The sequence below is a fragment of the Leucoraja erinacea genome, unplaced genomic scaffold, assembly GCF_028641065.1.
Source record: "Leucoraja erinacea ecotype New England unplaced genomic scaffold, Leri_hhj_1 Leri_1160S, whole genome shotgun sequence".
NCBI lineage: Eukaryota > Metazoa > Chordata > Chondrichthyes > Rajiformes > Rajidae > Leucoraja > Leucoraja erinaceus.
In genome coordinates, this window is record NW_026575408.1 from 5213 (window position 1) to 27500 (window position 22288).

Below are 22288 nucleotides of genomic sequence, written 5' to 3' on the forward strand. Positions count from 1 at the left end.
GGCTGCCCTCTCCTTACCAGGTCCTCAGGAAGCACAACCTGGACTCTAACCTGCTGCTGACCTTCTACCGCTCGTCCATCGAGAGCCTGCTGACATACTGCATTACAGCACGGTATGGCAGCTGCACCATGGCAGACAGGGAGAGGCTTCAGAGGGTAACTAGGACAGCGCAGAAGATCATTGGCTGCCCTCTCCCCTCCCTGATGGACATCTACACCTCCCGCTGCCTTAGCAGGGCAAAGAAGATCATCAAGGACAGCTCCCATCCTGCGTTTGGACTGTTCGACCTGCTGCCCTCTGGAAGGCGCTATAGGTGCATCAAATCCAGGACAAATAGACTCAGAAATAGTTGTTTTCCGAGAATTATAACTACTATTAATTCTAATTCACACATGAACTGACTACACCGCCCAACACGGACTTCCATCTGTATATATGTATATATGTATGTAGCGCCGCAGAATTGTGCACCTATTCCCCCCCCCCCCCATCTCCCTTCTGTTTTTTTGTTTTTCTGTCTCTTGTTTTTTGTGCTAAATTGTATGTATGCACCGAGTACGAGCAGCTTTCAGTTTCACTGTACATGTATAGTGACAATAAATGGCATATCATATCATATCACCATGGAGGACTTACACAGTTCCCGCTGCATCAAAAAATCCCAGAGTATCATAAAGGACATTTCCCACCCCGGACACTCCCTGTTTGAACTGTTGCCGTCAGGCAGACGGTACAGATCTACAAGGACAAGGACGAACAGACTAAAAAACAGTTTTTACCCCCCTGCTATAAAGGCACTAAATGTAGCCGCCAAGGAACGCAGGGGCGATACAGACTAAGGGACTGTGGTAACTGTGGAATCGACAGAAGGATGGAGGGTTGGGTGTTTATGCGTGCTATTTTCATGATATTTATTTTAGTTGTTTATCTTTTAATATTTTATCTTGTATGTATCATTAGCTTTTAGAAATGTTTGAATGGGGCACTGACTGGCTGACATTTTAAAATTTCGTTGTACATGGTTCATGTTACAATGACAATAAAGAAACTATTTTATTCTGATTCCTGGGATGTCGGGACTGTCTTATGAAGAAAGACTGGATAGACTTGGTTTATACTCTGTAGAATTTAGGAGATTGAGAGGGGATCTTATAGAAACTTACAAAATTCTTAGGGGGTTGGACAGGCTAGATGCAGGAAGATTGTTCCCGATGTTGGGGAAGTCCACGACAAGGGGTCACAGCTTAAGGATAAGGGGGAAAATCCTTTAAAACCGAGATGAGGAGAACTTTTTTCACACAGAGAGTGGTGAATCTGTGGAACTCTCTGCCACAGAAGGTAGTTGAGGCCACACAGTTCATTGGCTATATTTAAGAGGGAGTTAGATGTGGCCCTTGTGGCTAAAGGGATCAGGGGGTATGGAGAGAAGGCAGGTACGGGATACTGAGTTGGATGATCAGCCGTGATCATATTGAATGGCGGTGCAGGCTCGAAGGGCCGAATGGCCTCAACTCCTGCACCTAATTTCTATGTTTCTATGTTTCTAACCACCACCATAATACAATACAAACATGTATCCATAATGAACTACTATACAACTATGATACAATCCTTATTGAGGAAACATTCAACACCCTGCGGAGCCCAGCGGTCTCTCAGACGTCCTTGGCAGTTTCGTTCTCGACGAGCGCGACCTTCTGCGATGGCCCCCCCACGACGGGTGGACCCCCTCCGACTGGATCGCCCTTCACACAGCTCTCGACAGCTCCCTTCAGCTGTAGAGGAAGCGAGCGAGACTGTTCGATAACGTTACGATGCAACACGAGACGGTGGCGAATGCAGCGCCGGAGACCCGGGTTCGATCCCCGCCGCGGGTGCTGTCGGTACGGAGTTTGCACGTTTTCTCCGGCTGCTCCAGTCCCCCCCCCCCCCCCCACATTCCAAAGACGTGCAGGTTTGTAGGGGTTTTTTTCCTCACACACACACATGTTTCCGATGTTGGGGGAGTCCAGAACCAGGGGCCACACACACACACACACACACACACACACACACACACACACACACAACACACACACACACACACACACACACACACACACACACACACACACACACACACACACACACACACACACACACACACACACACACACACACCACACACACAGTTTAAGAATAAGGGGAAAGCCCAAAGAGGTCCTTCTGCAGTTGTACAGGGCCCTAGTGAGACCACACCTGGAGTATTGTGTGCAGTTTTGGTCCCCTAATTTGAGGAAGGACATTCTTGCTATTGAGGGAGCCCAGCGTAGGTTCACCAGGTTAATTCCCGGGATGGCGGGACTGTCATATGCTGAGAGAATGGAGCGGCTGGGCTTGTACACTTCTGGAGTTTAGAAGGATGAGAGGGTATCTTATTGAAACATATTGTTAAGGGCTTGGACATGAGAGTGGATCTTATTGAAACATGTAAGATTGTTAAGGGTTTGGACACGCTAGAGGCAGGAAACATGTTCCCGATGTTGGGGGAGTCCAGAACCAGGGGCCACACACACACACACAGTTTAAGAATAAGGGGTAAGCCATTTAGAACGGAGACGAGGAAACACTTTTTCACACAGAGAGTGGTGTGTCTGTGGAATTCTCTGCCTCAGAGGGCGGTGGAGGCCGGTTCTCTGGATGCTTTCAAGAGAGAGCTGGATAGGGCTCTTGAAGATAGTGGAGTCAGGGGAGAAGGCAGGAACGGGGTGCTGATTGGGGATGATCACATTGAATGGCGGTGCTGGCTCGAAGGGCCGAATGGCCTCTACTCCTGCACCTATTGTTTATTGTCTGTTGTCTATTGTTCCCGAGACCTGCGTGGGTTTTCTCCGGGCGCTCCGGTTTCCTCCCACACTCCAAAGACGTGCAGGTTTGTAGGTTAATTGGCTTGGTAAATGTAATATTTTTCCTGACGTTTCTATGAGTGAGGGGTGGAGACCATTCACTGTACTCCCCTCGATGGGGCCAGCATGCGGTGGGGGGGGGCTATCCCACCAGGCAGGAAGCCGGAATGCCGTGGAGATTGGCGCCGTGCGGCTAAGGGTGCCACTGTGCCGCCATTTTAGATGAGTAGACAGGGTGGTAAAGAAAGCTTCTGGTGTGCTGGCCTTTATAAGGTTCTACTGCAGTTGTACAGGGTCTTGGTGAGACCACACCTGGAGTATTGCGTACAGTTTTGGTCTCCTAATCTGAGGAAAGGCATTCTTGCCGTAGAGGATTTGAGTATAGGAGCAGGGAGGTTCTACTGCAGTTGTACAGGGTCTTGGTGAGACCACACCTGGAGTATTGCGTACAGTTTTGGTCCCCTAATCTGAGGAAAGACATTCTTGCCATAGAGGATTTGAGTATAGGAGCAGGGAGGTTCTACTGCAGTTGTACAGGGTCTTGGTGAGACCACACCTGGAGTATTGCGTACAGTTTTGGTCTCCAAATCTGAGGAAGGACATTATTGCCATAGAGGGAGTGCAGAGACGGTTCACCAGACTGATTCCTGGGATGTCAGGACTGTCTTATGAAGAAAGACTGGATAGACTTGGTTTATACTCTCTAGAATTTAGAAGATTGAGAGGGGATCTTATAGAAACTTACAAAATTCTTAAGGGGTTGGACAGGCTAGATGCAGGAAGATTGTTCCCGATGTTAGGGAAGTCCAGGACAAGGGGTCACAGCTTAAGGATAAGGGGGAAATCCTTTAAAACGAGATGAGAAGAACTTTTTTCACATAGAGAGTGGTGAATCTCTGGAACTCTCTGCCACAGAGGGTAGTTGAGGCCAGTTCATTGGCTATATTTAAGAGGGAGTTAGATGTGGCCCTTGTGGCTAAGCTGGATCTGGGGGTATGGAGAGAAGGCAGGGATGGGATACTGAGTTGGATGATCAGCCATGATCATATTGAATGGCGAATGGTGCAGGCTCGAAGGGCCGAATGGCCTCTACTCCTGCACCTAATTTCTATGTTTCTATGTTTCTATAAATCAGATCATTGAATATAGAAGTTGGGATGTAATGTTAAAATTGTACAAGGCATTGGTGAGGCCAATTCTGGAGTATGGTGTACAATTCTGGTCGCCTAATTATAGGAAGGATGTCAACAAAATAGAGAGAGTACAGAGGAGATTTACTAGAATATTGCCTGGGTTTCAGCAACTAAGTTACAGAGAAAGGTCGAACAAGTTAGGTCTTTATTCTCTGGAGCGCAGAAGGTTAAGGGGGGAGTTGATAGAGGTCTTTAAAATGATGAGAGGGATAGACAGAGTTGACGTGGACAAGCTTTTCCCACTGAGAGTAGGGAAGATTCAAACAAGAGGACATGACTTCAGAATTAAGGGACAGAAGTTTAGGGGTAACATGAGGGGGAACATCTTTACTCAGAGAGTGGTGGCTGTGTGGAATGAGCTTCCAGAGAAGGTGGTGGAGGCAGGTTCGATTTGATCATTTAAAAATAAATTGGATAGGTATATGGACGGGAAAGGAATGGAGGGTTATGGTCTGAGCGCAGGTAGATGGGACTAGGGGAGAATATGTGTTCGGCACGGACTAGAAGGGCCGAGATGGCCTGTTTCCGTGCTGTAATTGTTATATGGTTATATATGGTTATATGAGGACTCACCCCCCCCCCCCCCCTCATCCCACACCCGTTCCACACCAATACCTCTCTCAGAGCCACCACACCGACCAGCCTCCCGGTGGAGGTGACATATGCGATCCGGAGCCCCAGAAGGTTGAACAGGTCATAACACTGAAAGTAAAAGAGGGAGGGTTATTGTACAGGGCCCTAGTGAGACCACACCTGGAGTAACGTGTGCAGTTTTGGCCTGTTGGCCTACATAACAAGAGGAGTCGAGTATAGGAGCAAAGAGGTCCTTCTGCAGTTGTACAGGGCCCTAGTGAGACCACAACTGGAGTATTGTGTGCAGTTTTGGCCTGTTGGCCTACATAACAAGAGGAGTCGAGTAAAGGAGCAAAGAGGTCCTTCTGAAGTTGTACAGGGCCCTAGTGAGACCACACCTGGAGTATTGTGTGCAGTTTTGGCCTGTTGGCCTTTATAACAAGAGGAGTCGAGTATAGGAGCAAAGAGGTCCTTCTGCAGTTGTACAGGGCCCTAGTGAGACCACAACTGGAGTATTGTGTGCAGTTTTGGCCTGTTGGCCTTCATAACAAGAGGAGTCGCGTCTAGGAGCAAGGAGGTCCTTCTGCAGTTGTACAGGGCCCTAGTGAGACCACACCTGGAGTATTGTGTGCAGTTTTGGTCTCCTAATTTGAGGAAGGACATTCTTGCTATTGAGGGAGCCCAGCGTAGGTTCACCAGGTTAATTCCCGGGATGGCGGGACTGTCATTTGCTGAGAGAATGGAGCGGCTGTGGGCTTGTACACTCCGGAGTTTCGAAAGATGAGAGGGGATCTTATTGAAACATATATGAGATTATTAAGATGTTTGGACACGTTGGAGGCATGAAACATGTTCCCCATGTTGGGGGAGTCTAGAACCAGGGGCCACACACACACACACACACAGTTTAAGAATAAGGGGTAAGCCATTTATGTTATTTGAATATTTGTATTATAACCGTGAATACCCGGGTGTGTTCTGATACTTTCAGCTAGAGGTTCAATTACCAGAGCAAATAACAGCGGTGATAATGAGCATCCTTGTCTATTGCCCCTTGATAATTGGAATTTCATAGATAGTATATTATTAGTTAATATTCTAGCCGTAGGTTTGTTATATAATAATTTTATCCATGAGATGTGGTTCTCTCCCATTTGAAATTTTTGCAATCACGTAATCCCGTTCTACTTGATCGAATGCTTTTTCTGCATCTAATGAAATAATTGATAACTCTTGTTCTTCAGGGTTCCTCAAGGGAGACGAGGAAACACTTTTTCTCACAGAGAGTGGTGAGTCTGTGGAATTCTCTGCCTCACAGAGGGCGGTGGAGGCCGGTTCTCTGGATACTTTCAAGAGAGAGCTAGATAGGGCTCTTAAAAATAGCGGAGTCAGGGGATATGGGGAGAAGGCAGGAGCGGGGAACTGATTGGGGATGATCAGCCATGATCACAGTGAATGGCGGTGCTGGCTTGAAGGGCCGAATGGCCTCTACTCCTGCACCTATTGTCTATTTCACCATTTATTTCCTGGTTTTATTTCAGATTTTCTGCACAAATCAATTAATTTTTTTCTTTAAGAAGGAGCTGCAGATGCTGGAAAAATCGAAAATGCTGGAGAAACTCAGCGGGTGAGGCAGCATCTATGGAGCGAAGGAATAGGTGACGTTTTGGGCCGAGACCCTTCTTCATACCCTGGGCTTGTATTGGACAATACACAATTGATGCAGGAGTAGAGGCCATTCACCCCTTCGAGCCAGCACCGCCATTCAATGTGATCATGGCTGATCATCCCCTATCAGTACCCCGTTCAACAGAAGGGCTCCCTCAATAGCAAGAATGTCCTTCCTCAAATTAGGGGACCAAAACTGCACACAATACTCCAGGTGTGGCCTCACCAGGACCCTGTACAACTGCAGAAGGACCTCTTTGCTCCTATACTCGACTACTCTTGTTATGAAGTCCAACAGGTGATGTTTCAGGTCGAAGGGCTGAATGGCCTACTCCTGCTATTGTCTGTTGAACGTAGTACTGATTGGGGATAGAAACATAGAAATTAGGTGCAGGTGTAGGCCATTAAGCCCATCGAGCCTGCACCGCCATTCAATATGATCATGGCTGATCATCCAACTCAGTATCCCGTACCTGCCTTCTCTCCCTACCCCCTGATCCCCTTAGCCACAAGGGCCACATCTAACTCCCTCTTAAATATAGCCAATGAACTGGCCTCAACTACCCTCTGTGGCAGAGAGTTCCAGAGATTCACCACTCTCTGCGTGAAAAAAGTTCTTCTCATCTCGGTTTTAAAGGATTTCCCCTTTATCCTTAAGCTGTGACCCCTTGTCCTGGACTTCCCTAACATTGGGAACAATCTTCCTGCATCTAGCCTGTCCAACCCCTTAAGAATTTTGTAAGTTTTTATAAGATCCCCTCTCAATCTTCTAAATTCTAGAGAGTATAAACCAAGTCTATCCAGTCTTTCTTCATAAAACAGTCCTGACATCCCAGGAATCAGTCTGGTGAACCGTCTCTGCACTCCCTCTATGGCAATAATGTCCTTCCTCAGATTTGGAGACCAAAACTGTACGCAATACTCCAGGTGTGGTCTCACCAAGACCCTGTACAACTGCAGTAGAACCTCTCTGCTCCTATACTCAACTCCTCTTGTTATAAAGTCCTACAGGCCAAAACTGCACACAATACTCCAGGTGTGGTCTCACCAGGACCCTGTACAACTGCAGAAGGACTTCTTTGCTCCTATACTCGACTACTCTTGTTATGAAGTCCAACAGGTGATGTTTGAGGTCGAAGGGCCGAATGGCCTACTCCTGCTATTGTCTGTTGAACGGGGTACTGATTGGGGATGATCAGCCATGATCACATTGAATGGCGGTGCTGGCTCGAAGGGGTGAATGGCCTCTACTCCTGCATCAATTGTCTATTGTCTAATACAAGCCCAGGGTATGAAGAAGGGTCTCGGCCCAAAACGTCACCTATTCCTTCGCTCCATAGATGCTGCCTCACCCGCTGAGTTTCTCCAGCATTTTCGATTTTCCCAGCATCTGCAGCTCCTTCTTAAACAAAAACAATAATTGATTTGTGCAGAAAATCTGAAATAAAATCAGGAAATAAATGGTGAAATAGACAATAGGTGCAGGAGTAGAGGCCATTCGGCCCTTCGAGCCAGCACCGCCATTCACTGTGATCACGGCTGATCATCCCCAATCAGTACCCCGTTCCTGCTGCCTTCTCCCCATATCCCCTGACTCCACTATCTTTAAGAGCTGGTTCGAAGGGCCGGATGGCCTCTACTCCTGCACCTATTGCCTATTGTCTATTTTCTAATACAAGCCCAGTAGACAAATTCTGTCGGGAGAGGACATGGGCCAAAGCCTGTAGTCCGTGGGCCGAAGTCTTTACCTCGTAGAGTGTTTCTTTCTCGACGAGCCTAAAGGGAGCAGCATCAACGACACACTCGTCCAAACGAAGGCCTTCTTGAAACTGATGGTATTCCCACTCCTCCACCTACAAGAGAAGTCAGAGAATTCACGGGCGACTCCAAACCCTGCCTTTCTAACCCCCTCCTTTTGTAAACCCCCGTCACAGAACTTCGAGGGTGAACTTTGCGTTGAGACTTAAAGTCGAGAGCATGCTGATCGTGGCTTGGTTCGGCAACTTGAGCTACCAGGAACAGGAGCGGAAAAGACTACAAAAAGTAGTAAACACTGCCCCGTCCATCATCGGCTCTGACCTTCCTTCCATCGAGGGGGATCTATCCTCAAAAAGGCCGGCAGTGTCATCAAGGACCCACACACCATCCTGGCCACTCACTCATCTCCCCGCTACCTTCAGGTAGAAAAGGTACAGGAGCCTGAAGACTGCAACGTCCAGGTTCAGGAATAGCTCCTCCCCCACAGGTTCAGGAATAGCTCCTCCCCCACAGGTTCAGGAATAGCTCCTCCCCCACAGGTTCAGGAATAGCTCCTTCCCCACAGGTTCAGGAATATCTCCTCCCCCACAGGTTCAGGAATAGCTCCTCCCCCACAGGTTCAGGAATAGCTCCTCCCCCACAGGTTCAGGAATAGCTCCTCCCCCACAGGTTCAGGAATATCTCCTCCCCCACAGGTTCAGGAATAGCTCCTCCCCCACAGGTTCAGGAATAGCTCCTCCCCCACAGATTCAGGAATAGTTGCTTCCCCACAGGTTCAGGAATAGCTCCTTCCCCACAGGTTCAGGAATAGCTCCTCCCCCCAGATTCAGGAATATCTCTCCCCCCACAGGTTCAGGAAATATCTCCTCCCCCACAGGTTCAGGAATAGCTCCTCCCCCACAGGTTCAGGAATAGCTCCTCCCCCACAGGTTCAGGAATAGCTCCTCCCCCACAGGTTCAGGAATAGCTCCTTCCCCACAGGTTCAGGAATAGCCCTTCCCCATAGGTTCAGGAATATCTCCTCCCCCACAGGTTCAGGAATAGCTCCTTCCCCACAGCCATCAGGCTATTAAGCTCAACTCATACAAAACTCTGAACATTAATAGCCCATAATCAGTGTATTTGCACTTTATCTGTGTTACTTATTCATGTGTGTGTGTGTATATTTATACAATGGTATATGGACACACTGATCTGTTCTGTATTCATGCCTACTATGTCCTGTTGTGCTGAAGCAAAGCAAGAATTTCATTGTCCTATCTGGGACATATGACAACAAACTCTCTTGAATCTTGAATCTTGACTTAAAACTCATCTTTACTCTCAAGCCTTTCTTGATGTCCTCGGAGTGAGGGCTATATGTGTGTATTTATGTATGTACCTAATCTATGAATCAATGTCGCATAACATAGAAACATAGAAATTAGGTGCAGGAGTAGAGGCCATTCGGCCCTTCGAGCCTGCACCGCCATTCAATATGATCATGGCTGATCATCCAACTCAGTATCCCGTACCTGCCTTCTCTCCATACCCCCTGATCCCTTTAGCCACAAGGGCCACATCTAACTCCCTCTTAAATATAGCCAATGATCTGTGTGGCCTCAACTACCTTCTGTGGCAGAGAGTTCCACAGATTCACCACTCTCTGTGTGAAAAAAGTTCTTCTCATCTCGGTTTTAAAGGATTTCCCCCTTATCCTTAAGCTGTGGCCCCTTGTTCTGGACTTCCCCAACATCGGGAGCAATCTTCCTGCATCTAGCCTGTCCAACCCCTTAAGAATTTTGTAAGTTTCTATAAGATCCCCCTCTCAATCTCCTAAATTCTAGAGAGTATAAACCAAGTCTACCCAGTCTTTCTTCATATGACAGTCCTGACATCCCAGGAATCAGTCTGGTGAACCGTCTCTGCACTCCCTCTATGGCAATAGAGGGAGTATAACATTAGTACCTCCACCACTGTGTGCTATAGAATAGAACTAACTTGGCTTGAACTAAAGCCCCTTTACTGAAATCAATAGACAATAGACAATAGGTGCAGGAGTAGAGGCCATTCGGCCCTTCGAGCCAGCACCGCCATTCAATGTGATCATGGCTGATCATCCCCAATCAATAACCCGTGCCTGCCTTCTCTCCCATATCCCTTGACTGCACTAGCCCCTAGAGCTCTATCTAACTCTCTCTTAAATCCATCCAGTGACTTGGCCTCCACTGCCCTCTGTGGCAGGGAATTCCACAAATTCACAACTGAAAAAGTGTTTTTCTCACCTCAGTCTTAAATTACCTCCCCTTTATTCTAAGACTGTGTGTGTGTGGCCCCTGGTTCTGGACTCGCCCAACATTTTTCCTGCATCTAGCTTGTCCAGTCCTTTTATAATTTTATATATTTTATATGTTTCTATAAGATCCCCACCCCCTCATCCTTCTAAACTCCAGTGAATACAAGCCTAGTCTTTTCAATCTTTCCTCATATGACAGTCCCGCCATCCCAGGGATCAATCTGGTGAACCTACGCTGCACTGCCTCAATCACAATGATGTCCTTCCTCAAATTAGGAGAGCAAAACTGTACACAATACTCCAGATGTGGTCTCATCAGAGCCCTGTACAACTATATACAAGCCTAGTCTTCTCAATCTTTCCTCATATGACAGTCCCGCCATCCCAGGGATCAATCTGGTGAACCTACGCTGCACTGCCTCTGTTTCTATAAGAGCCAACCTCATCCTTCCAAGCCCGAATCTCGGAGAAAACCCACGCGAACACGGGTCACGGGAGAACGTGCAAACTCCGTACAGACAGCGCCCGTGGTTGGGATCGGACGGGGGGGGAGAGGGGGAGAATGTCCCTACCTCGTTTGTTGTCATCATGTCGAACACCTCTTCTCCGCCCTGAAAGACAAGTCAAAACCAAGAGTCTTTCAGTTTAGAGTTTACAGAGACAGCACAGAGACAGGCCCTTCCATAGAAACATAGAAACATAGAAAATAGGTGCAGGAGTAGAGGCCATTCGGCCCTTCGAGCCTGCACCGTCATTCAATATGATCACGGCTGATCATCCAACTCAGTATCCTGTACCTGCCTTCTCTCCATACCCCCTGATCCCTTTAGAAACATAGAAACATAGAAATTAGGTGCAGGAGTAGGCCATTCGGCCCTTTGAGCCTGCACCATTCGCCATTCAATATGATCATTGCTGATCATCCAACTCAGTATCCAGTACCTGCCTTCTCTCCATACCCCCTGATTCCTTTAGCCACAAGGGCCACATCTAACTCCCTCTTAAATATAGCCAATGAACTGTGGCCTCAACTACCTTCTGTGGCAGAGAATTCCAGAGATTCACCACTCTCTGTGTGTGAAAAAAAATGTTTTCCTCATCTCGGTCCTAAAAGATTCCCCCTTATCCTTAAACTGTGTGTGTGGCCCCTTGTTCTGGACTTCCCCAACATCGGGAACAATCTTCCTGCATCTAGCCTGTCCAACCCCTGAAGAATTTTGTAAGTTTCTATAAGATCCCCCCTCAATCTTCTAAATTCTAGCGAGTACAAGCCGAGTCTATCCAGTCTTTCTTCATATGAAAGTCCTGCCGTCCCAGGAATCAGTCTGGTGAACCTTCTCTGTGCTCCCTCAATGGCAAGAATGTCTTTCCTCAGATTAGGAGACCAAAACTGTACGCAATACTCCAGGTGTGGTCTCACCAAGATCCTGTACAACTGCAGTAGAACCTCCCTGCTCCTAGACTCAAATCCTCTATGGCAAGAATGTCCTTCCTCAGATTAGGAGACCAAAACTGTACGCAATACTCCAGGTGTGGTCTCACCAAGACCCTGTACAACTGCAGTAGAACCTCCCTGCTCCTATACTCAAATCCTCTATGGCAAGAATGTCTTTCCTCAGATTAGGAGACCAAAACTGTACGCAATACTCCAGGTGTGGTCTCACCAAGACCCTGTACAACTGCAGTAGAACCTCCCTGCTCCTATACTCAAATCCTCTGTGGCAAGAATGTCTTTCCCCAGATTAGGAGACCAAAACTGTATGCAATACTCCAGGTGTGGTCTCACCAAGACCCTGTACAACTGCAGTAGAACCTCCCTGCTCCTATACTCAAATCCTCTGTGGCAAGAATGTCTTTCCTCAGATTTGGCGACCAAAACTGTACGCAATACTCCAGGTGTGGTCTCACCAAGACCCTGTACAACTGCACAGTAGAACCTCCCTGCTCCTATACTCAAATCCTCTATGGCAAGAATGTCTTTCCTCAGATTAGGAGACCAAAACTGTTGTCCCTGGTTCTGGACAATGCCCCATCGCTGTCTTTCATTCCTCTCCACATCACCGCCTATAGCTCGCAATTCCCTCTTCCCCCGACTCTCAGCCTGAAGAAGGGTCTCGACCCGAGAAGTCACCCATTCCTTCTCTCTGGAGACTCTGCCCGAACCTCCGAGAGACCCCAGCTAGACCTTTGTGTCTACCGTAAGTCGAATTGGCCTCCGAGTTGATTACCACTGTGTAACATCGAAACCTCTTCTTCCTGGTTTTCTTGCCTGGCCAGCGTTCTACCCCAATCTGGGCCTGTGAGAGAGGGAGAGAAGAGGAGAAGCAATCTAAGTATGGACACAATGGGCCAAATGGCCTCATTCAGAGAACATAGAACTTGTCGTCAGCGCTCATCTCTGCAACGGGACCCCTCCCCACTCAATAGACAGTAGACAATGGGTGCAGGAGTAGGCCATTCGGCCCTTCGAGCCAACACCACCATTCAATAGACAGTAGACAATAGGTGCAGGAGTAGGCCATTCAGCCCCTCGAGCCAGCACCACCATTCAATAGACAATAGACAATAGGTGCAGGAGTAGGCCATTTGGCCCTTCGAGCCAGCACCGCCATTCAATAGACAATAGACAATAGGTGCAGGAGTAGGCCATTCGGCCCTTCGAGCCAGCACCGCCATTCAATACACAATAGACAATAGGTGCAGGAGTAGGCCATTCGGCCCTTCGAGCCAGCACCGCAATTCAATAGACAATTGGTGCAGGAGTAGGCCATTCGGCCCTTCGAACCAGCACCGCCATTCAATAGACAATAGACAATAGGTGCAGGAGTAGGCCATTCGGCCCTTCGAGCCAACAGGATGGTGGGCACAAAGTACCTCTTCATTTTCGAGGAAGATTTCATCCTGCCCCTTGGATGGCTCATCGTCAGAAGTCTTAGGACCTAAAATGGGAGAGAAGACATCAGGTAGACAAAAATGCTGGAGAAACTCAGCGGGTGAGGCAGCATCTATGGAGCAAAGGAAATAGGCGACGTTTCGGGCCGAAACCCTTCTTCAGGAGATATGAGCATTTGTCAGCGCTGTGGCCCCTGGTTCTGGACTCCCCCAACATGGGGAACATGTTTCCTGCTTCTAGCGTGTCCAAACCCTTAATAATCTCATATATGTTTCAATGAGATGCCCTCTCATCCTTCTAAACTCCAGAGTGTACAAGCCCACAGCCGCTCCATTCTCTCAGCATCATACAGTCCCGCCATCCCGGGAATTAACCGTGTAAACCTACCCTGCACTCCCTCAATAGCAAGAATGTCCTTCCTCAAATTAGGAGACCAAAACCGCACACAATACTCCAGGTGTGGTCTCACTAGGGCCCTGTACAACTGCAGAAGGACCTCTTTGCTCCTAGACTCAACTCCTCTTGTTATGAAGGCCAACAGGCCAAAACTGCACACAATACTCCAGGTGTGGTCTCACCAGGGCCCTGTACAACTGCAGAAGGACCTCTTTGCTCCTAGACTCAACTCCTCTTGTTATGAAGGCCAACAGGCCAAAACTGCACACAATACTCCAGGTGTGGTCTCACCAGGGCCCTGTACAACTGCAGAAGGACCTCCTTTGCTCCTAGACTCAGGGCCCTGTACAACTGCAGAAGGACCTCTTTGCTCCTAGACTCAACTCCTCTTGTTATGAAGGCCAACAGGCCAAAACTGCACACAATACTCCAGGTGTGGTCTCACCAGGGCCCTGTACAACTGCAGAAGGACCTCCTTGCTCCTAGACTCAAACTGCACACAATACTCCAGGTGTGGTCTCACTAGGGCCCTGTACAACTGCAGAAGGACCTCTTTGCTCCTAGACTCAACTCCTCTTGTTAAGAAGGCCAACAGGCCAAAACTGCACACAATACTCCAGGTGTGGTCTCACTAGGGCCCTGTACAACTGCAGAAGGACCTCTTTGCTCCTAGACTCAACTCCTCTTGTTATGAAGGCCAACAGGCCAAAACTGCACACAATACTCCAGGTGTGGTCTCACTAGGGCCCTGTACAACTGCAGAAGGACCTCGTTTGCTCCTATACTCAACTCCTCTTGTTATGAAGGCCAACAGGCCAAAACTGCACACAATACTCCAGGTGTGGTCTCACCAAGACCCTGTACAACTGCAGAAGGACCTCCCTGCTCCTAGACTCAACTCTTCTACGGCAAGAATGTCCTTCCTCAGATTAGGAGAGCACAAACTGCACACAATACTCCAGGTGTGGTCTCACCAGGGCCCTGTACAACTGCAGATGGACCTCCTTGCTCCTAGACTCAAACTGCACACAATACTCCAGGTGTGGTCTCACTAGGGCCCTGTACAACTGCAGAAGGACCTCTTTGCTCCTAGACTCAACTCCTCTTGTTATGAAAGCCAACAGGCCAAAACTGCACACAATACTCCAGGTGTGGTCTCACTAGGGCCCTGTAAAACTGCAGAAGGACCTCTCTGCTCCTGACAACTGCAAAAGTCCCCAAGATGGGAGAGGAGATATGAGGTAGATAAAAATGCTGGAGAAACTCAGCGGGTGAGGCAGCATCTATGGAAGGAAGGGAATAGGCGACGTTTCGGGCCGAAAGCCTTGTAAACCTACGCTGCACTCCCTCAATAGCAACGTTTAAGGAACAGTTAGACACGTACATGGATCGGACAGGTTTGGAGGGATATGGACCAAACTCGGGCAGGTGGGAATAGTGTAGCTGGGGCATGTTGGCCGGTGTGGGCAAGTTAGGCCGAAAAGCCTGTTTCTACACGCTATGACTCTTAACAGCAAGAAAGCACAGCCTTGCATAAATGGACATGTCAGTAAATATACACAACGTTGACACAAACAAATTTAGATGGTGGTCTCACCTTCAGAAGTATTTATTTTGGAACTTGGAACAATCTGTAATAAAAGATTAACAGAGACATTAGTTGGTGTAACTTTCTAAGCAGCAGACTCTCCCAGTTGAAGCCCACGCAGAGAGTTTAATATATTTGTACCTAGGTCAGGGCTTTCATAAGTTCAAGGAGCAGAATTAGGCCATTCGGCCCATCGAGTCTACTCTGCCATTCAATCATGGCTCACCTACTGCAGTTGTACAGGGTCTAGGTGAGACTAAACCTGGAGTATTGCGTACAGTTTTGGACCAGTTAGACCAGGGGTGAGGAACCTTTTCATGTTGGAAGGCCACATTAATAGCCATGTTGGAAGTCCAAAGGTTAGCAATAGGATTTGAGTATAAGACCAGGGAGGTTCTACTGCAGTTGTACAGGGTCTTGGTGAGACCGCACCTGGAGTATTGCGTACAGTTTTGGACTCCAAATCTGAGGAAAGACATTCTTGCCATAGAGGATTTGAGTATAGGAGCTGGGAGGTTCTACTGCATGTGTACAGGGTCTTGGTGAGACCACACCTGGAGTATTGAGTACAGTTTTGGTCTCCTAATCTGAGGAAAGACATTCTTGCCGTAGAGGATTTGAGTATAGGAGCAGGGAGGTTCTACTGCAGTTGTACAGGGTCTTGGTGAGACCACACCTGGAGTATTGCGTACAGTTTTGGTCTCCTAATCTGAGGAAAGACATTCTTGCCGTAGAGGATTTGAGTATAGGAGCAGGGAGGTTCTACTGCAGTTGTACAGGGTCTTGGTGAGACCACACCTGGAGTATTGCGTACAGTTTTGGTCTCCTAATCTGAGGAAAGACATTCTTACCATAGAGGATTTGAGTATAGGAGTAGGGAGGTTCTACTGCAGTTGTACAGGGTCTTGGTGAGACCACACCTGGAGTATTGCGTACAGTTTTGGTCTCCTAATCTGAGGAAAGACATTCTTGCCATAGAGGATTTGAGCATAGGAGCAGGGAGGTTCTACTGCAGTTGTACAGGGTCTTGGTGAGACCACACCTGGAGTATTGCGTACAGTTTTGGTCTCCTAATCTGAGGAAAGCCATTCTTGCCATAGAGGATTTGAGTATAGGAGCAGGGAGGTTCTACTGCAGTTGTACAGGGTCTTGGTGAGACCACACCTGGAGTATTGCGTACAGTTTTGGTCTCCTAATCTGAGGAAAGACATTCTTGCCGTAGAGGATTTGAGTATAGGAGCAGGGAGGTTCTACTGCAGTTGTACAGGGTCTTGGTGAGACCACACGTGGAGTATTGCGTTCAGTTTTGGTCTCATAATCTGAGGAAAGACATTCTTGCCATAGAGGGAGTACAGAGAATGTTCACCAGACTGATTCCTGGGATGGCAGGACTTTCATATGAAGACAGACTGGATAGACTCGGCTTGTACTCGCTAGAATTTAGAAGATTGAGGGGGGATCTTATAGAAACTTACAAAATTCTTAAGGGGTTGGACAGGCTAGATGCAGGAAGATTGTTCCCGATGTTGGGGAAGTCCAGAACAAGGGGCCACACAGTTTAAGGATAAGGGGGAAATCCTTTAGGACCGAGATGAGAAAATTATTTTTTACATAGTGGTGAATCTGTGGAATTCTCTGCCACAGAAGGTAGTTGAGGCCACACAGTTCATTGGCTATATTTACAAGGGAGTTAGATGTGGCCCTTGTGGCTAAAGGGATCAGGGGGTATGGAGAGAAGGCAGGGATGGGATACTGAGTTGGATGATCTGGGGGATTTGGTGCCGAGGTAGATCTGGGTGTCATCGGCGTAACAGTGGAAGTCCAGGTTGAAGTGGGAAGTCCGAATGGCTCCTAGACTCAAATCCTTTAGTATCAGTCTGGTGAACCTTCTCTGCACTCCCTCTATGGCAAGAATGTCCTTCCTCAGATTTGGAGACCAAAACTGTACGCAATACTCCAGGTGTGGTCTCACCAAGACCCTGTACAACTGCAGTAGAACCTCCCTGGTCCTAGACTCAAATCCTTTAGCTATGAAAGCTAACATACCATTGGCTTTCTTCACTGCCTGCTGCACCTGCATGCCTACTTTCAATGACTGGTGTACCATGACACCCAGGTCTCGTTGCATCTCCCCTTTTTCTAATCGGCCACCATTCAGATAAAATGCATGTCTGAGGAAGGACATTATTGCCATAGAGGGAAGTGCAGAGACGGTTCACCAGACTGATTCCTGGGATGTCAGGACTGTCTTATGAAGAAAGACTGGATAGACTTGGTTTATACTCTCTAGAATTTAGAAGATTGAGAGGGGTTCTTATACAAACTTACAAAATTCTTAAGGGGTTGGACAGGCTAGATGCAGGAAGATTGTTACCGATGTTGGGGAAGTCCAGGACAAGGGGTCACAGCTTAAGGATAAAGGGGAAATCCTTTAAAACCGAGATGAGAAGAACTTTTTTCACACAGAGAATGGTGAATCTCTGGAACTCTCTGCCACAGAGGGCAGTTGAGGCCAGTTCATTGGCTATATTTAAGAGGGAGTTAGATGTGGTCCTTGTGGCTAAGGGGATCAGGGGGTATGGAGAGAAGGCAGGTACGGGATACTGAGTTGGATGATCAGCCATGATCATATTGAATGGCGGTGCAGGCTCGAAGGGCCGAATGGCCTCTACTCCTGCACCTAATTTCTATGTTTCTATGTTTCTATGTCGCCAGGGTGGGATTTCCTTGTACGACAAGCTTATGCCACAGAAACATAGAAAATAGGTGCAGGAGGAGGCCATTCGGCCCTTTGAGCCAGCACCGCCATTCCTTGTGTGTGAATACTTGGCCAATAAACTCATTCATTCATTCACCTCGTGATCAACTGATGATTCCTTAAGGATCTGCTGTTGCTCCTGATGAAACTCCAGTCTCCTGACAGGACTCAGTTGCTCGGCAAGGAGGTTCACCAAGTTCTTACGCTTAATAGACCCCAGGAGAACCTTGGACTCTGGAAAATCAAAAGGATGTTGTCTTAGCGATGGCCAAATAGACAATAGACAATAGGTGCAGGAGTAGAGGCCATTCGGCCCTTCGAGCCAGCACCGCCATTCAATGTGATCATGGCTGATCATCCCCAATCAGTACCCCGTTCCTGCCTTCTCTCCATATCCCCTGACTCCGCTATCTTTAAGAGCCCTATCTAGCTCTCTCTTGAAAGCATCCAGAGAACCGGCCTCCACCGCCCTCTGAGGCAGAGAATTCCACAGACTCACCACTCTCTGTGTGAGAAAAAGTGTTTCCTCATCTCCGTTCTAAATGGCTTACCCCTTATTCTTAAACTGTGTGTGTGTGTGTGGCCCCTGGTTCTGGAATCCCCCAACATCGGGAACATGTTGCCTGCCTCTAGCGTGTCCAAACTGTGTGTGGCCCCTGGTTCTGGACTCCCCCAACATCGGGAACATGTTTCCTGCCTCTAGCGTGTCCAAACTGTGTGTGGCCCCTGGTTCTGGACTCCCCCAACATCGGGAACATGTTTCCTGCCTCCAGCGTGTCCAAACCCTTAACAATCTCATATATGTTTCAATGAGATCCCCTCTCATCCTTCTAAATTCCACAGAGTGTACAAGCCCACAGCCGCTCCATTCTCTCAGCATACGACAGTCCCACCTATTCCTTCGCTCCATAGATGCTGCCTCACCCGCTGAGTTCCTCCAGCATTTTTGTCCACCTTCGATTTTATCCGGCATCTGCAGTTCTTTCTTAAAGAGGCAGGGAGAGATAGATGGGCCATGATTGAATGGCGGAGTGGACTTGATGGGCCGAATGGCCTCATCCTGCTACTCTGTACCTGTGGAGTCGACCAGGGGAAACTGCTTCAGCTCGCTGTTCTTCAGCAGGGTCCGAATGTCCTTGTACTTGTGGTCCTTGGCCACGAACCTCAGCTCGGACATCATGAAGTCCTCGACGTAGATCTCGTGGGCTCTGAAACCGAACCGCTCCAGCGTCAGTGTTGCCGTTTGCAGCCGAGGTTTTACCCCCCCTCTCTACTTGCCCCCCCCCCATCTTTCCCCCCTCCCCCCCTCCCCGCTCCCCTCTCCTGAGAGGAATATATCGAGTAAGTAAATAAGTTTATTTGCCAAATATTCACATACAAGGAATTTGCCTTGGTGCTCCACCCACAGTAACAACATGACATACAGTGACAGTTACAACTGATTCAGAAAACACTGGGTAAGGGGTTTCCTCATTCTAAATGGCCAACCCCTTATTCCTAAACTGTGTGTGTGTGTGTGTGTGTGTGTGGCCCCTGGTTCTGGACTCCCCCAACATCGGGAACATGTTTCCTGCCTCTAGCGTGTCCAAACTGTGTGTGGCCCCTGGTTCTGGACTCCCCCAACATCGGGAACATGTTTCCTGCCTCTAGCGTGTCCAAACTGTGTGTGTGGCCCCTGGTTCTACCCCCCCCCCACATCGGGAACATGTTTCCTGCCTCTAGCGTGTCCAAACTGTGTGTGTGGCCCCTGGTTCTGGACTCCCCCAACATCGGGAACATGTTTCCTGCCTCTAGCGTGTCCAAACTGTGTGTGGCCCCTGGTTCTGGACTCCCCCAACATCGGGAACATGTTTCCTGCCTCTAGCGTGTCCAAACTGTGTGTGGCCCCTGGTTCTGGACTCCCCCAACATCGGGAATATGTTCCCTGCCTCTAGCGTGTCCAAACCCTTAACAATCTTAGATCTGGACTCCCCCAACATCTTGAACATGTTTCCTGCCTCTAGCGTGTCCAAACCCGTAACAATCTCATATGTTTCAATGAGATGCCCTCTCATCCTTCTAAACTCCACAGAGTGTACAAGCCCACAGCCGCTCCATTCTCTCAGCATACGACAGTCCCGCCATCCCGGGAATTAACATGGTGAACCTACGCTGGGCTCCCTCAATAGCAAGAATGTCCTTCCTCAAATTAGGGGACCAAAACTGTACACAATACTCCAGGTGTGGTCTCACCAGGGCCCTGTACAACTGCAGAAGGACCTCTTTGCTCCTATACTCAACTCCTCTTGTTATAAAGGCCAACAGGCCAAAACTGCACACAATACTCCAGGTGTGGTCTCACTAGGGCCCTGTACAACTGCAGAAGGACCTCTTTGCTCCTATACTCAACTCCTCTTGTTATGAAGGCCAACAGGCCAAAACTGCACACAATACTCCAGGTGTGGTCTCACCAGGGCCCTGTACAACTGCAGAAGGACCTCTTTGCTCCTAGACTCAACTCCTCTTGTTATGAAGGCCAACAGGCCAAAACTGCACACAATACTCCAGGTGTGGTCTCACTTTGGCGACCACCTCCTGAGTCTTCTCGGCAACATCCTGTGTGTCTACTGGACCTTGTCGCATGTATATACGATGTCAGTTTTGGTCTCCAAATCTGAGGAAGGACATTCTTGCCATAGAGGGAGTGCAGAGAAGGTTCACCAGACTGATTCCTGGGATGTCAGGACTGTCTGGGGTATGAAGAAAGACTGGATAGACTTGGTTTATACTCGCTAGAATTTAGGAGATTGAGAGGGGATCTTATAGAAACGTACAAAATTCTTAAGGGGTTGGACAGGCTAGATGCAGGAAGATTGTTCCCGATGTTGGGGAAGTCCAGGACAAGGGGCCACAGCTTAAGGATAAGGGGGAAATCCTTTAAAACCGAGATGAGAAGAACTTTTTTCACACAGAGAGTGGTGAATCTGTGGAACTCTCTGCCACAGAGGGTAGTTGAGGCCACAGTTCATTGGCTATATTTAAGAGGGAGTTAGATGTGGCCCTTGTGGCTAAGGGTATGGAGAGAAGGCAGGTACGGGATACTGAGTTGGATGATCAGCCATGATCATATTAAATGGCGGTGCAGGCTCGAAGGGCCGAATGGCCTCTACTCCTGCACCTAATTTCTATGTTTCTATGTTTCTATGTTTCTAAGCTGGTGATGCCAGTGGGTCTGGGGTCTGGGGTCTGGGGTCTGGGACGTGGGGTCTGGGGTCTGGGGTCTGGGGTCTGGGGCGTTGGGTCTGGGGTCTGGGGTCTGGGGTCTGGGGTCTGGGACGTGGGGTCTGGGGTCTGGGGTCTGGGGTCTGGGGTCTGGGGTCTGGGGTCTGGAGCGTGGGGTCTGGGGTCTGGGGTCTGGGGTCTGGGGTCTGGGGTCTGGGGTCTGGAGTCTGGGACGTGGGGTCTGGGGTCTGGGGTCTGGGGCTTGGGGTCTGGGGTCTGGGGTCTGGGGTCTGGAGCGTGGGGTCTGGGGTCTGGGGTCTGGGGTCTGGGGTCTGGGGTCTGGTGTCTGGGGTCTGGAGCGTGGGGTCTGGTGTCTGGGGTCTGGGGTCTGGAGCGTGGGGTCTGGGGTCTGGGGTCTGGGGCGTGGGGTCTGGGGTCTGGGGTCTGGGGCGTTGGGTCTGGGGTCTGGGGTCTGGGGTCTGGGGTCTGGGGTCTGGTTTAGACTTGGTTTATACTCTCTAGAATTTAGAAGATTGAGGGGGGATCTTATAGAAAACGTACAAAATTCTTAAGGGGTTGGACAGGCTAGATGCAGGAAGATTGTTCCCGATGTTAGGGAAGTCCAGGACAAGGGTCACAGCTTAAGGATAAGGGGGAAATCCTTTAAAACCGAGATGAGAAGAACTTTTTTCACACAGAGAGTGGTGAATCTCTGGAACTCTCTGCCGCAGAGGGTAGTTGAGGCCACACAGTTCATTGGCTATATTTAAGAGGGAGTTAGATGTGGCCCTTGTGGCTAAGGGGATCAGGGGGTATGGAGAGAAGGCAGGTACGGGATACTGAGTTGGATGATCAGCCATGATCATATTGAATGGCGGTGCAGGCTCGAAGGGCCGAATGGCCTCTACTCCTGCGCCTAATTTCTATGTTTCTATGTTTCTATGTTTCTAAGTTGGTGATGCCAGTGGGTCTGGGTTTGGGGGCGTGGGGTTTGGGGTCTGGGGTCTGGGGCGTGGGGTCTGGGGGTCTGGGGTCTGGGGTCTGGGGTCTGGGGTCTGGGACGTGGGGTCTGTGGTCTGGGGTCTGGGGTCTGGGGTCTG

The 22288-nt window shown here is 48.9% G+C and overlaps 1 protein-coding gene across 1 annotated transcript in view; it reads right to left on the bottom strand.

The window, feature by feature from the left end:
• Nucleotides 1–510: 510 nt before the first annotated feature.
• The window catches only part of LOC129715401 (chloride channel protein 1-like), a gene marked incomplete at its 5' end in the record, with an annotated part of 41905 nt that continues 20127 nt past the window's right edge, over nt 511–22288 (bottom strand). The window contains 9 exons of the mRNA XM_055665291.1: nt 511–1775; nt 4694–4780; nt 8068–8172; nt 10925–10963; nt 12581–12649; nt 13227–13291; nt 15239–15272; nt 18085–18221; nt 19062–19195. Of these exons, the coding sequence (XP_055521266.1) occupies nt 1656–1775; nt 4694–4780; nt 8068–8172; nt 10925–10963; nt 12581–12649; nt 13227–13291; nt 15239–15272; nt 18085–18221; nt 19062–19195 (790 nt within the window). The remainder of the gene's footprint in view (nt 1776–4693; nt 4781–8067; nt 8173–10924; nt 10964–12580; nt 12650–13226; nt 13292–15238; nt 15273–18084; nt 18222–19061; nt 19196–22288) is intronic.